The following is a 16,677-nucleotide window of genomic DNA, read 5'->3' on the forward strand; positions in this document are numbered from 1 at the left end:
CTCCCCGCCAAGTGCAGTGAGGTCCGCTCCCCGCCAAGTGCAGTGAGGTCCGCTCCCCGCCAAGTGCAGTGAGGTCCGCTCCCCGCCAAGTGCAGTGAGGTCCGCTCCCCGCCAAGTGCAGTGAGGTCCGCTCCCCGCCAAGTGCAGTGACAGCCACTCCCCGCCAAGTGCAGTGATGTCCGCTCCCCACCAAGTGCAGTGAGGTCCGCTCCCCGCCAACCCGCCAAGTGCAGTGAGGTCCGCTCCCCGCCAAGTGCAGTGAGGGCCGCTCCCCGCCAAGTGCAGTGAGGTCCGCTCCCCGCCAAGTGCAGTAAGATCCGCTCCCTGCCAAGTGCAGTGAGGGCCGCTCCCCGCCAAGTGCACAAGGGGCAATATCTTCAATGTGGGAATATGTGCTTCTCTCTCTGGAACCACACGCATTGTGATCCCGTCATCCCTTGCTCCGATCAGTGTCGTGGTCACTGGTCCTGGCACATGTGTAATGACCGGACGTGGCCACCAGTAATCAGCGTCTCCTCCCCCGCAGGCCATCCACTCCATCGGCTGGCACCACGAGGGGCGGCAGTTCATGTGCAGCCACTCGGACGGCAGCCTCACCATGTGGAACGTGAAGAACCCGGCCAAGCCCTTCCAAGTCACAGTTCCCCATGGTAAGATGTCTGTCGGTACCCAGACTCTCTCATCTGTGAACGCCCAGCTGCTTTAACAAGGCATGCTGGGAGTTGTAGTTCCCCAATAGCCGGCATGCCAGAGATGAAATGTTCTGTCCAGTGATCAACAGGATTGGTGATAACTTGCTGATCGTTGGGGTTCAACTGCTGTTAATCGCACCAATCGGCAGAGCAGGGAACTTTTGTCCCCTGTAGAGTAGAGCTGTGTGCTCGCTGTGCGCTCCATCCATTCCTCTGAGGCTGCGCTCGGCTGATCCTCCATTATAAGAGGACTAAATCTGCTTCCATTCTGCCGATCAGTGCAGGTCCCAGCGGACAGATATCACCTCTCCGCGGGGGACGGAGGCACAGCCGTACCCCTGACTGCAGACCGTTGGGGATGACATGGAGCTGCAAGTGGGGTAACGAATCCACGTCTGACAAACGTCTCTTGTCTCACAGGGAAAAGTCAGAGAGATGGAAAGAAACAGGAAACCTGTAAGCCCATATTAAAAGTGGATTACCGGACGTGTAAGACCAGGTGAGGAGCGCGTGCGCCTGTCTGACTGTGAGCACAAGGGTCGGTCTGACTGTGAGCGCGGGCGACGGTCTGACTGTGAGCGTGAGGGACGGTCTGACTGTGAGCACGGGCGCCGGTCTGACTGTGAGCGTGGGGGCCGGTCTGACTGATCACGCGGGCTGGTCTGACTGATCATGCGGGGGCCGGGCTGACTGTGATCACGGGGGCCGGTCTGACTGTGAGCATGGGGGCTGTGCTGACTGTGATTGCGAGGGCCGGTCTGACTGTGGGTGGGGGCTGTGGTGACTTTGATCGCGGAGGCCGTGCTGACTGTGAGCGCGGGCGCTGGTCTGACTGTGAGCGCGGGCGCTGGTCTGACTGTGAGCGCGGGCGCTGGTCTGACTGTGAGCGCGGGTGCCGGGCTGACTGTGAGCGCGGGTGCCGGCCTGACTGTGAGCGCGGGGGCCGGTCTGACTGTGAGCGCGGGGGCCGGTCTGACTGTGAGCGCGGGGGCCGGTCTGACTGTGAGCGCGGGGGCTGGTCTGACTGATCACGGGGGCGGTCTGACTGTGATTGCGGAGGCCGGTCTGTCTGAGCGCGGGCGCCAGCTGACTATGAGCGCGGGGGTCGGTCTGACTGAGCACGGAGGCCGGTTGACTGTGAGCGTGGGCGCCGGTCTGACTGTGAGCGCGGGCGCCGGTCTGACTGTGAGCGCGGGCGCCGGGCTGACTGTGAGCGCGGGTGCCGGGCTGACTGTGAGCGCGGGTGCCGGGCTGACTGTGAGCGCGGGTGCCGGGCTGACTGTGAGCGCGGGTGCCGGGCTGACTGTGAGCGCGGGGGCCGGGTTGACTGTGAGCGCGGGGGCCGGTCTGACTGTGAGCACGGGGGCCGGTCTGACTGTGAGCGCGGGGGCCGGTCTGACTGTGAGCGCGGGGGCCGGTCTGACTGTGAGCACAGGGGCCGGTCTGACTGTGATTGCGGAGGCCGGTGTGACTGTGAGCGCGGGGGCCGGGGTTGACTGTGAGCACGGGGGCCGGTCTGACTGTGAGTGGGGGAGGGGCGGTCTGACTGTGAGCGTGGGGGCCGGTCTGACTGATCACGCGGGCTGGTCTGACTGATCATGCGGGGGCCGGGCTGACTGTGATCACGGGGGCCGGTCTGACTGTGAGCATGGGGGCTGTGCTGACTGTGATTGCGAGGGCCGGTCTGACTGTGGGTGGGGGCTGTGGTGACTTTGATCGCGGGGGCTGTGCTGACTGTGAGGGTGGGGGCTGGTCTGACTGTGATTGCTCTGCAGCCGCTCACATTGGCCATGCGGGGTAATATTTGGCCGTGCGGGTTATATTTGTCCGTGCGGGGTGATATTTGTCCGTGCGGGGTAATATTTGGCCGTGCGGGGTGATATTTGGTCGTGCGGGGTGATATTTGGCTGTGTGGGGTGATATTTGGTCGTGCGGGGTAATATTTGGCCGTGCGGGGTAATATTTGGCCGTGCGGGGTGATATTTGGTCGTGCGGGGTAATATTTGGCCGTGCGGGGTAATATTTGGCCGTGCGGGGTGATATTTGTCCGTGCGGGGTGATATTTGGTCGTGCGGGGTAATATTTGGCCGTGCGGGGTAATATTTGGCCGTGCGGGGTGATATTTGGCTGTGCGGGGTGATATTTGGCCGTGCGGGGTGATATTTGGCCGTGCGGGGTGATATTTGGCCGTGCGGGGTGATATTTGGCCGTGCGGGTTATATTTGGCCGTGCGCGGTAATATTTGGCCGTGCGCGGTAATATTTGGCTGTGCGGGGTAATATTTGGCCGTGCGGGGGGATATTTGGCCGTGGGGGTGATATTTGGCCGTGGGGGTGATATTTGACCGTGCGGGGGGATATTTGGCCGTGCGGGGTGATATTTGGCCGTGCGGGGGGATATTTGGCCGTGGGGGTGATATTTGGCCGTGCGGGGGGATATTTGGCCGTGCGGGGTGATATTTGGCCGTGCGGGGGGATATTTGGCCGTGGGGGTGATATTTGGCCGTGGGGGTGATATTTGACCGTGCGGGGGGATATTTGGCCGTGCGGGGGGATATTTGGCCGTGCGGGGTGATATTTGGCCGTGCGGGGGCATATTTGGCCGTGGGGGTGATATTTGGCCGTGCGGGGGGATATTTGGCCATGCGGGGGGATATTTGGCCGTGGGGGTGATATTTGGCCGTGGGGGTGATATTTGACCGTGCGGGGTGATATTTGGCCGTGCGGGGTGATATTTGGCCGTGCGGGGGGATATTTGGCCGTGGGGGGGGATATTTGACCGTGCGGGGGGATATTTGGCCGTGGGGGTGATATTTGACCGTGCGGGGGGATATTTGGCCGTGGGGGGGATATTTGGCCGTGGGGGTGATATTTGGCCGTGCGGGGTGATATTTGGCCGTGCGGGGGGATATTTGGCCGTGGGGGGGGATATTTGACCGTGCGGGGGGATATTTGGCCGTGGGGGTGATATTTGACCGTGCGGGGGGATATTTGGCCGTGGGGGGGATATTTGGCCGTGGGGGTGATATTTGGCCGTGCGGGGGGATATTTGGCCATGCGGGGGGATATTTGGCCGTGGGGGTGATATTTGGCCGTGGGGGTGATATTTGACCGTGCGGGGTGATATTTGGCCGTGCGGGGTGATATTTGGCCGTGCGGGGGGATATTTGGCCGTGGGGGGGGATATTTGACCGTGCGGGGGGATATTTGGCCGTGGGGGTGATATTTGACCGTGCGGGGGGATATTTGGCCGTGGGGGGGATATTTGGCCGTGGGGGTGATATTTGGCCGTGCGGGGTGATATTTGGCCGTGCGGGGGGATATTTGGCCGTGGGGGGGGATATTTGACCGTGCGGGGGGATATTTGGCCGTGGGGGTGATATTTGACCGTGCGGGGGGATATTTGGCCGTGGGGGGGATATTTGGCCGTGGGGGTGATATTTGGCCATGTACTTCACTGGGGATAAAACGCGCCTCGTCTCCATTCATCCAGAGAAGCCTTTGTAGTGGAAAGCTCCTCAGAATACACTGGAAACCTGTGCCTGCCCGTCACCCCACGCCAACACGTGACCTGTGCCTGCCTGTCACCCCACGCCAACACGTGACCTGTGCCTGCCCGTCACCCCGCGCCAACACGTGACCTGTACCTGCCTGTCACCCCGCGCCAACACGTGACCTGTGCCTGCCCGTCACCCCGCGCCAACACGTGACCTGTGCCTGCCCGTCACCCCGCGCCAACACGTGACCTGTGCCTGCCCGTCACCCCGCACCAACACGTGACCTGTGTCTGCCCGTCATCCTGCGCCAACACGTGACCTGTGCCTCCCCGTCACCCCGCGCCAACACGTGACCTGTGCCTGCCCGTCACCCCGCGCCAACATACAACCTCCAGCCCCTCACCCCCATGTGACGATCTCTGTCCTCTCCTGTACGTCCCCATGTGACGGCCTCTGTCCTCTTCTGTACGCCCCCATGTGACGGCCTGTGTCCTGTCCTTCCAGTGAACCCTTCGTCATCTTCTCGGGTGGATTATCCAACGACAGCCGGAGACTCAGACTGAGCATCATGCACGGCAAGGCGATCACCGTGCTGGAGATGGAGCACCCCATCGTGGACTTCCTGACACTGTGTGAGACGCCGTATCCAAATGGTAAGAATGAGTCCAGCTGCTAATCCCGATATGACCCCATAATATGAGGGAGCCGTGTGATGGGACCCCATAGAATCATAGAATATTAGAGTTTGAAGGGACCTCTTGGGTCTTCTCGTCCAACCCCCGCTCAAAGCAGGATTCACTGAATCATCCCAGACAGATGTCCGTGCAACCTCTTTTTAAAGACATCCATTGAAGGAGACCTCCCCACCTCTCGTGGCCGCCTGTTCCACTCGTTGATCTCCTCACTGTCTTCCATCAGTTTCATCCCATTGCTTCTGGTCTTTCCTTGTGAAAATGAGAATAAAACTGATCCCTCTACAGTGTGACCACCTGTAAGATATTTGTAGACCGCTATTAAGTTTCCTCTCAGTCTTCTCTTTTGCAGCTGAACAATCCTAAATCCTGTAACCATTCCTCATAGGACATGGTTTGCAGACCAGTCACCATTCTGGTCACTCTTCTCTGAACTTGCTCCAGTTTGTTGATGTAAAATGTGGTGCCCAGAACTGGACCCAATATTCCAGATGAGGTCTGACCACAGAGGAGTAAAGGGGGATAATGACTTCACGTGATCTAGACTGTATGCCTCTGTTCATACATCCTAGAATGGTGTTTGCCTTTTTTGCTGCTGCGTCACACTGCTGACTCCTGTGTAGTCTGTGTCTATTAGTATACCTAAGTCTTTTTCACACATGCTGTTGGATAGCTCTATTCCTCCCATGCTGTAGATGTCACACATGCTGTTGGATAGCGCTATTCCTCCCATGCTGTAGATGTCACACATGCTGTTGGATAGCGCTATTCCTCCCATGCTGTATATGTCACACATGCTGTTGGATAGCGCTATTCCTTCCATGCTGTAGATGTCACACATGCTGTTGGATAGCTCTATTCCTCCCATGCTGTATATGTCACACATGCTGTTGGATAGCGCTATTCCTCCCATGCTGTAGATGTCACACATGCTGTTGGATAGCTCTATTCCTCCCATGCTGTATATGTCACACATGCTGTTGGATAGCGCTATTCCTCCCATGCTGTAGATGTCACACAGGCTGTTGGATAGCTCTATTCCTCCCATGCTGTATATGTCACACATGCTGTTGGATAGTGCTATTCCTCCCATGCTGTATATATCACACATGCTGTTGGATAGCGCTATTCCCCCCATGCTGTATATGTCACACATGCTGTTGGATAGCTCTATTCCTCCCATGCTGTAGATGTCACACATGCTGTTGGATTGTTCTATTCCTCCCATGCTGTAGATGTCACACATGCTGTTGGATAGCTCTATTCCTCCCATGCTGTATATGTCACACATGCTGTTGGATAGCGCTATTCCTCCCATGCTGTAGATGTCACACAGGCTGTTGGATAGCTCTATTCCTCCCATGCTGTATATGTCACACATGCTGTTGGATAGTGCTATTCCTCCCATGCTGTATATATCACACATGCTGTTGGATAGCGCTATTCCCCCCATGCTGTATATGTCACACATGCTGTTGGATAGCTCTATTCCTCCCATGCTGTAGATGTCACACATGCTGTTGGATTGTTCTATTCCTCCCATGCTGTAGATGTCACACATGCTGTTGGATAGCTCTATTCCCCCCATGCTGTATATGTCACACATGCTGTTGGATAGCGCTATTCCTCCCATGCTGTATATGTCACACATGCTGTTGGATAGCTCTATTCCTCCCATGCTGTATATGTCACACATGCTGTTGGATAGCTCTATTCCTCCCATGCTGTATATGTCACACATGCTGTTGGATAGCTCTATTCCTCCCATGCTGTATATGTCACACATGCTGTTGGATAGCTCTATTCCTCCCATGCTGTATATATCACACATGCTGTTGGATAGCTCTATTCCTCCCATGCTGTATATGTCACACATGCTGTTGGATAGCTCTATTCCTCCCATGCTGTAGATGTCACACATGCTGTTGGATAGCTCTATTCCTCCCATGCTGTAGATGTCACACATGCTGTTGGATAGCTCTATTCCTCCCATGCTGTATATGTCACACATGCTGTTGGATAGCTCTATTCCTCCCATGCTGTATATGTCACACATGCTGTTGGATAGCTCTATTCCTCCCATGCTGTATATATCGCACATGCTGTTGGATAGCTCTATTCCTCCCATGCTGTATATGTCACACATGCTGTTGGATAGCTCTATTCCTCCCATGCTGTAGATGTCACACATGCTGTTGGATAGCTCTATTCCTCCCATGCTGTATATGTCACACATGCTGTTGGATAGCTCTATTCCTCCCATGCTGTATATGCTCTTTTCATTATTCTTGGCAATATGTATGACTTTGCATTTCTCCCGGTTATAAACCATTCTATTAGTTGCTGCCCATTGTTCCAGCTTGTTTAGATCTTGTGGAATCCTCTCTCTCTTCTCTAGTATTAGCTATTCCTCCGAGCTTTGTATCATCAGCAAATTTAATCAGTTTACCCTTAATTCCTTCATTTAATCAGTTTACCCTTAATTTCTTCATCTAAATCATTGATAAAGATGTTGAGCAACACAGGGCCCAGGACAGAGCCCTGTGGTACCCCACTTGAGACAGTCTTCCAAGTAGATGTGCAGCCATTTATGACCACTCTTTGCCTCCAATCACTAAGCCAGTTACGAATCCATCTAACAGTTTCCTTGTCCATTCCACACTTGGTCATTTTTTCAATAAGGATTGTATGAGATACTTTGTCAAATGCTTTACTGAAGTCAAGATATAGTATATCCACTGCATTTCCCTGATCCTCCTCGTCAGTGATTCTGTCATAGAAGGAAATTAAGTTAGTCTGACATGACTTACTTGTTACAAACCCATGCTGGCTCTGGTCAATCACTTCATTCTCATCCAGGGACTTGCAGAAATGTTGTTTAATAATTTGTTCAAAGCTCTTTCCTGGTATGGAGGTCAGGCTCACAGGTCTGTAGTTCCCTGGGTCCACCTTCTGCCCCTTCTTGAAGATAGGGACAACATTTGCTCTTCTCCAGTCTTCTGGAACTTCTCCTGTTCTCCAAGAATTTTCACAAATTCTGAAGAGTGGTTGTAATATTTCCTCTGCTAACTCCTTCAGTGCTCTGGGGTGTAATTCATCTGGACCTGGGGACTTGAGTTCATTAATGTTAGCTGAGTATTCCCTCACTATCTCTTTGTTTATAGATGGCCTGGATTCTTCTAATCCTACAATAGAACGGTGAAGATCAGTTGATTTTACTTTTTCAGAGAAAACAGATGCAAAATACCAATTTAAAAGTTCTTCCTTCTCAACATCATTTTTTACAACTTCACTATTTTCTTCCTGTAAAATTCCTATAACATCTTTGACTTTTCTTTTATTTTTGACATAACTCAAAAATCCTTTTTTATTTCTTTTGACCTCTTGCTGCCTTATTTCATTATCAGCTTTGGCTAATCTGATGTGTGCTCTGCAGGTTTTGCAGACGGTGGTATATTCTTCTTTAGATTTGCCTCCCTCTTTCCATTTAATAAACATTTCTTTCTTCCTTTTTAGCATGTGTGTAAGTTCTGTGTTCATCCATCCTGATTTCCTTAAATGTTTCTTATTCTTCCCTCTTTCAGGGATTGTTAACGATTGCGCTTTGATAATCTCATTTTTCAAGATGTCCCATCCTTCCTAGACATTTCTGTCCTTAAGGACATACGGCCATTGAATCCCGGCTATCCTCTTTCTGAGTCCCTTAAAATCTGCCTTTCTGAAATCCAGCCTTGAAGTCTGAGTTTTCACCGGTCTTCCTCCTCTAGTTCTCCAAAACTCTATGATAGCATGGTCACTGCTTCCCAGAGTCCCAGCTACCCTTACCTCCTCTATGATAGCATGGTCACTGCTTCCCAGAGTCCCAGCTACCCTTACCTCCTCTATGATAGCATGGTCACTGCTTCCCAGGGTCCCAGCCACCCTTACCTCCTCTATGATAGCATGGTCACTGCTTCCCAGAGTCCCAGCTACCCTTACCTCCTCTATGATAGCATGGTCACTGCTTCCCAGAGTCCCAGCTACCCTTACCTCCTCTATGATAGCATGGTCACTGCATCCCAGGGTCCCAGCTACCCTTACCTCCTCTATGATAGCATGGTCACTGCTTCCCAGAGTCCCAGCTACCCTTACCTCCTCTATGATAGCATGGTCACTGCTTCCCAGGGTCCCAGCCACCCTTACCTCCTCTATGATAGCATGGTCACTGCTTCCCAGAGTCCCAGCTACCCTTACCTCCTCTATGATAGCATGGTCACTGCTTCGCGGGGTCCCAGACACCCTTACCTCCTCTATGATAGCATGGTCACTGCATCCCAGGGTCCCCAGCCACCCTTACCTCCTCTATGATAGCATGGTCACTGCTTCCCAGAGTCCCAGCTACCCTTACCTCCTCTATGATAGCATGGTCACTGCATCCCAGGGTCCCAGCTACCCTTATCTCCTCTATGATAGCATGGTCACTGCTTCCCAGGGTCCCAGTCACCCTTACCTCCTCTATGATAGCATGGTCACTGCCTCCCAGGGTCCCAGCCACCCTTACCTCCTCTATGATAGCATGGTCACCGCTTCCCAGGGTCCCAGCCACCCTTACGTCCTCTATGATAGCATGGTCACTGCTTCCCAGGGTCCAGCCACCCTTACCTCCTCTATGATAGCATGGTCACCGCTTCCCAGAGTCCCAGCTACCCTTACCTCCTCTATGATAGCACGGTCACTGCTTCTCAGGGTCCAGCCACCCTTACCTCCTCTATGATAGCATGGTCACTGCTTCCCGGGGTCCCAGACACCCTTACCTCCTCTATGATAGCATGGTCACTGCATCCCAGGGTCCCCAGCCACCCTTACCTCCTCTATGATAGCACGGTCACCGCTTCCCGGGGTCCCAGCCACCCTTACCTCCTCTATGATAGCATGGTCACCGCTTCCCAGGGTCCCAGCCACCCTTACCTCCTCTATGATAGCATGGTCACTGCTTCCTGGGGCCCCAGCCACCCTTACCTCCTCTATGATAGCATGGTCACTGCTTCCCAGGGTCCCAGCCACCCTTACCTCCTCTATGATAGCATGGTCACCGCTTCCCAGGGTCCCAGCCACCCTTACCTCCTCTATGATAGCATGGTCACCGCTTCCCAGGGTCCCAGCCACCCTTACCTCCTCTATGAAAGCATGGTCACTGCTTCCCAGAGTCCCAGCCACCCTTAGGCTATGTGCGCACTAGAAATGTGAAGTTTCTCAAGAAAATTTCTTGAGAAACTTCTGCCAGTGAAAGATTTCCGGACCTGCGGAAAAAATCCGCACCAAATCCGCATGCGTTTTTGCCGCGGATTTGCCGCGGATTTGCCGCGAATTTGCCGCGAATTTGCCGCGGATTTACCGCGGATTTACCGCAGGTTTGTCCCTGCAATAAATAATAAAGATAATCGATAGACAGATAATGGATAGAGGGAAAGATGGATAGATGAATAGATAGATAGATAGAGGGATAGATAGATGAATAGATAGATAGATAGAGGGATAGATAGATAGATGAATAGATAGATAGATAGAGGGATAGATAGATAGATAGATAGATAGAGGGATAGATAGATAGAGGGATAGATAGATAGATAGATAGAGGGATAGATAGATAGATAGATAGATAGAGGGATAGATAGATAGATAGATAGATAGAGGGATAGATAGATGAATAGATAGATAGATAGAGGGATAGATAGATAGATAGATGAATAGATAGATAGAGGGATAGATAGATAGATAGATAGATAGATAGAGGGATAGATGGATAGATGGATAGATAGATAGAGGGATAGATAGATAGATAGAGGGATAGATAGATAGATAGATAGATAGATAGATAGATAGATAGATAGAGGGATAGATAGATAGATAGATGAATAGATAGATAGATAGAGGGATAGATGGATAGATAGATAGAGGGATAGATAGATAGATAGAGGGATAGATAGATAGATAGATGAATAGATAGATAGATAGAGGGATAGATAGATAGATAGATAGATAGAGGGATAGATGGATAGATAGATAGAGGGATAGATAGATAGATAGAGGGATAGATAGATAGATAGATGAATAGATAGATAGATAGAGGGATAGATAGATAGATAGATAGATAGAGGGATAGATGGATAGATAGATAGAGGGATAGATAGATAGATAGAGGGATAGATAGATAGATAGATAGATAGATAGAGGGATAGATAGATGAATAGATAGATAGATAGAGGGATAGATAGATAGAGGGATAGATAGATAGATGAATAGATAGATAGATAGAGGGATAGATAGATGAATAGATAGATAGATAGAGGGATAGATAGATGAATAGATAGATAGATAGAGGGATAGATAGATAGATAGATAGATAGAGGGATAGATGGATAGATAGATAGATAGAGGGATAGATAGTATAGATAGATAGATAGATAGAGGGATAGATAGATAGATAGAGGGATAGATAGATAGATAGATAGATAGAGGGATAGATAGATAGATAGATAGATAGATAGAGGGATAGATAGATAGATAGATAGATAGATAGAGGGATAGATAGATAGAGGGATAGATAGATAGAGGGATAGATAGATAGAGGGATAGATAGATAGATAGAGGGATAGATAGAGGGATAGGTAGATAGAGGGATAGATAGATAGATAGATAGATAGATAGATAGAGGGATAGATAGATAGAGGGATAGATAGAGGGATAGATAGATAGATAGATAGAGGGATAGATAGATAGAGGGATAGATAGATAGATAGAGGGATAGATAGATAGATAGATAGATAGATAGAGGGATAGATAGATAGATAGATAGAGGGATAGATGGATAGATAGAGGGATAGATGGATAGATAGAGGGATAGATAGATAGATAGATAGATAGAGGGATAGATGGATAGATAGAGGGATAGATAGATAGATAGATAGATAGAGGGATAGATAGATAGAGGGATAGATAGATGGATAGATAGATAGATGGATGGATGGATGGATGGATGGATGGATGGATGGATAGATAGATAGATAGAGGGATAGATAGATAGATAGATAGATAGAGGGATAGATGGATAGATAGATAGAGGGATAGATAGATAGATAGATAGAGGGATAGATAGATAGATAGATGAATAGATAGATAGATAGAGGGATAGATAGATAGATAGATAGATAGAGGGATAGATGGATAGATAGATAGAGGGATAGATAGATAGATAGAGGGATAGATAGATAGATAGATAGATAGAGGGATAGATAGATGAATAGATAGATAGATAGAGGGATAGATAGATAGAGGGATAGATAGATAGATGAATAGATAGATAGATAGAGGGATAGATAGATGAATAGATAGATAGATAGAGGGATAGATAGATAGATGAATAGATAGATAGATAGAGGGATAGATAGATAGATGAGAAAAACCTATATAATGTTCCACCTCCCTGCATTTTCTAAGCTGGCACCCTTTAGTGACTTTCATGTGGCACTTAGGCTGCTTTCACACCTCCGCTTTCTGGAATGCGGCACAATCCGGCACTTTGCATGAAAATCGCAACCGTTTTTTTTTGCTGCCGGTTGCGATTTTCCTGCATAGACTTTAATTAGTGCCGCATTGTGCCGCATGGCCTTGCGTTCCGTCCGTTTTTTGCCGCATGCGGCAGATGTAGCCGATGCGGCGGCCGGATGGAACGTTGCCTGGCACGTTTTTTCGTGCGGCAAAAAAAACCGCATCGCGCCGCATTCGGCCGATGCGGCACATTTTTCAATACATGCCTATGGCAGCCGGATGCGGCGCAATGCGGCAATAACCGCATCCGGCCGCCGCATGCGGTTTTTGCCACTGCGCATGCTCAGTAGCATGCCACAAGCGGCAAAAACCGGACTGGCCGCAAAGGAAAAACCTATGCAAAGGATGCGGTGTTTTCACCGCATCCGTTGCATAGCTTGCACAGCCGGATTGAGCCGCAGAGCTCAAGCCGGATGTGTGAAAGTAGCCTAAAGGGTGCTTAGCCTTGTATTTAGCCATAAAATAAATAAATAATTAAAAAAAAATGACGTGAGGTCCCCCCATTTTTTGTAGCCAGCTAGGGTAAAGCAGACGGCTGCAGCCTGCAGACCACCGCTGGCAGCTTCACCTTGGCTGATAATCCAAAACAGTGGGCACCCCACGCTGTTATTTTAAATTATATAAATAATTTAAAACAAAAAACGTGGGGTCCCCCCCATATTGGATCACCAGCCAAGGTAAAGCGGACAGCTGGGGTCTGATATTCTCAGACTAGGGAGGTCCACTGTTATTGGACACTCCCCAGCCTAAAAATAGCAGGCCGCAGCCGCCCCAGAAGTGGCGCATCCATTAGACGTGCCAATCCTGGCGCTTTGCCCCAGCTCATCCCGCGCCCTGGTGCGTTGGCAAACGGGGTAATATATGGGGTTGATGCCAGATGTGTAATGTCACCTGGCATCAAGCCCTGGGGTTGGTGAGGTCAGGCGTCTATCAGATACCCGACATCACCAACCCAGTCAGTAATAATTAAAAAATAGACAACAAAAAAAGTTTTATTTGAAAAAACACTCCCCAAAACATTCCCTCTTTAACCAATTTATTGAAAAGAGCACAATCAATTCCACGTCCGGCGTAATCCAATAAGGGGGGGGGGGGCACGGCGATCCATACCATAGTCACTGTCCCAGTCAATGAAGAACAGAATGTTCCCCATTGGCTGGGAGAGCAATGCAGTGACCTGAGCTAACATCAATAGGTCAGCTCAGGTCACTGCAGGGGATGACGAGCGCTGCCATCAGGAGCATAGATGAGATCATTACCTTCTGTGATCATCTCCTGTACTGCTGACGTCAGCGCTGTCACTGACTTATCGCGAGAGCCCGTGACGTCACCGCTAGTGACAGTCTCGGGCCGCTCGCGAGACGGGCATAGACAGCAGTGACCGCGGTGACGTCAGGAGGCAGGAGATCGTCACAGCAGGTAATGATCTCACCTCCTGACAGCAGCGATCGTCATCCCCGTGGCTCCCAGCACTGCAGGATGTCAGTGTCTGCCTGCGCTGCCGCGTGACAAGCTGCTGACACTGCGGGCAGACACTGACACCCTGCAGTGCAGGCAGCCGCGAGGCCGGAGCAGGACACACACTGCACAGACACCTGGAGGTCGCACGGAAGTGCTTCTGTGCGGCGTCCAGGGAGTGCGACGTGTGTTTCCTCTGCTCCTCTTCCTGGCATAATGACATCGCTTCCTGCAAAACCGCAGGCAGCGATGGGCATTACCGCAGGTAAATCGCGGCTATTCCGGGGGTATACCGCACATCATTGCTACCTGCGGAATACCCCCGGTACCTGCGGAAATTAATGGACATGCACATTTTCTCAAGAAAGTTTCTCGAGAAAATTTTCTCAAGAAATTTTCTTGAGAAAAATCCGCACAGTGCGCACAGCTATTTTTTTTTCTCATTGAATTTCATGGGAAATGTCTGCACAAAGATTGCAGACATTTCTCAAGAAATTTCCGGGGCAAATCCGCGGGTAAATCCGCGGGAAAAACGGTCTAGTGCGCACATAGCCTTACCTCCTCTATGATAGCATGGTCACCGCTTCCCAGGGTCCCAGCTACCCTTACCTCCTCTATGATAGCATGGTCACCGCTTCCCAGGGTCCCAGCCACCCTTACCTCCTCTATGAAAGCATGGTCACTGCATCCCAGGGTCCCAGCTACCCTTACCTCCTCTATGATAGCATGGTCACCGCTTCCCAGGGTCCCAGCCACCCTTACCTCCTCTATGATAGCATGGTCACCGCTTCCCAGGGTCCCAGCTACCCTTACCTCCTCTATGATAGCATGGTCACCGCTTCCCAGGGTCCCAGCTACCCTTACCTCCTCTATGATAGCATGGTCACTGCTTCCTGGGGCCCCAGCCACCCTTACCTCCTCTATGATAGCATGGTCACTGCTTCCCAGGGTCCCAGCCACCCTCACCTCCTCCACCATGTCCTCCCTGTTTGTAAGGATTAGATCCTAGGTAGCAGATCCCCTTGTTTTCTCCTCCACCTTTTGGAAGATAAAGTTGTCAGTAACTGAGGATAAGGATTTGATGGAACTGTTACTTTTGCCTGAGAGAGATTCCCAACAAATGTCTGGAGAGTTGAGATCTCCCATGATCACAACATCATATTTTCTTGAGAAGTTGGTCATCTGATGTATAGAGTTTCTCCATATCCTCGGCTTGTTGATGCAGCCTGTAGCACACGCCTATAATGGGGTCTTTCCCTTATTTACTCCTTGTATTCTTACAACTTCCACAGAACTCCTGGTCTCTGAAGCTTCAATCTCTGTGGAGATATAGGATTGTCTCTGTGGAGATATAGGATTGTCTCTGTGGAGATATAGGATTGTCTGTGTGGAGATATAGGATTGTCTCTGTGGAGATATAGGATTGTCTCTGTGGAGATATATAGGATTGTCTCTGTGGAGATGTAGGATTTTCTCTGTGGAGATATATAGGATTGTCTCTGTGGAGATATAGGATTTTCTCTGTGGAGATATATAGGATTGTCTCTGTGGAGATATAGGATTGTCTCTGTGGAGATATAGGATTGTCTCTGTGGAGATATAGGATGCTCTCTGTGGAGATATATAGGATTGTCTCTGTGGAGATATAGGATTGTCTCTGTGGAGATATAGGATTGTCTCTGTGGAGATATAGGATTGTCTCTGTGGAGATATAGGATGTTCTCTGTGGAGATATATAGGATTGTCTCTGTGGAGATATACTATTTTCTCTGTGGAGATATAGGATTTTCTCTGTGGAGATAGAGGATTTTCTCTGTGGAGATATAGGATTTTCTCTGTGGAAATATAGGATGTTCTCTGTGGAGATATAGGATTTCTCTGTGGAGATATAGGATTTCTCTGTGGAAATATAGGATGTTCTCTGTGGAGATATACTATTTTCTTTGTGGAGATATAGGATGTTCTCTGTGGAGATATAGGATTTCTCTGTGGAGATATAGGATGTTCTCTGTGGAGATATACTATTTTCTTTGTGGAGATATAGGATGTTCTCTGTGGAGATATAGGATTTCTCTGTGGATATATAGGATTGTCTCTGTGGAGATATATAGGATTGTCTCTGTGGAGATATAGGATTGTCTCTGTGGAGATATAGGATTGTCTCTGTGGAGATATAGGATTGTCTCTGTGGAGATATATAGGATTGTCTCTGTGGAGATATATAGGATTGTCTCTGTGGAGATATAGGATTGTCTCTGTGGAGATGTAGGATTGTCTCTGTGGAGATATATAGGATTGTCTCTGTGGAGATGTAGGATTGTCTCTGTGGAGATATATAGGATTGTCTCTGTGGAGATATATAGGATTGTCTCTGTGGAGATGTAGGATTGTCTCTGTGGAGATATATAGGATTGTCTCTGTGGAGATATATAGGATTGTCTCTGTGGAGATATATAGGATTGTCTCTGTGGAGATATAGGATTTTCTCTGTGGAGATATATAGGATTGTCTCTGTGGAGATATATAGGATTGTCTCTGTGGAGATATAGGATTGTCTCTGTGGAGATATAGGATTGTCTCTGTGGAGATATATAGGATTGTCTCTGTGGAGATATAGGATTGTCTCTGTGGAGATATATAGGATTGTCTCTGTGGAGATGTAGGATTGTCTCTGTGGAGATATATAGGATTGTCTCTGTGGAGATATATAGGATTGTCTCTGTGGAGATATATAGGATTGTCTCTGTGGAGA

The 16,677-nt window shown here is 49.7% G+C and overlaps 1 protein-coding gene across 9 annotated transcripts in view; it reads left to right on the forward strand.

The window, feature by feature from the left end:
* The window catches only part of STXBP5L (syntaxin binding protein 5L), a 419,668-nt gene that overhangs the window by 209,041 nt on the left and 193,950 nt on the right, over positions 1-16,677 (forward strand). For all 9 annotated transcript variants that reach the window (XM_075334850.1, XM_075334854.1, XM_075334852.1 and 6 more), the window contains 3 exons: positions 527-650; positions 1,113-1,191; positions 4,693-4,841. In XM_075334850.1, coding sequence (XP_075190965.1) covers positions 527-650; positions 1,113-1,191; positions 4,693-4,841 — 352 coding nt within the window. The remainder of the gene's footprint in view (positions 1-526; positions 651-1,112; positions 1,192-4,692; positions 4,842-16,677) is intronic.

This window comes from Anomaloglossus baeobatrachus, chromosome 2 (genome assembly GCF_048569485.1).
Source record: "Anomaloglossus baeobatrachus isolate aAnoBae1 chromosome 2, aAnoBae1.hap1, whole genome shotgun sequence".
In the NCBI taxonomy this organism is placed as follows: domain Eukaryota; kingdom Metazoa; phylum Chordata; class Amphibia; order Anura; family Aromobatidae; genus Anomaloglossus; species Anomaloglossus baeobatrachus.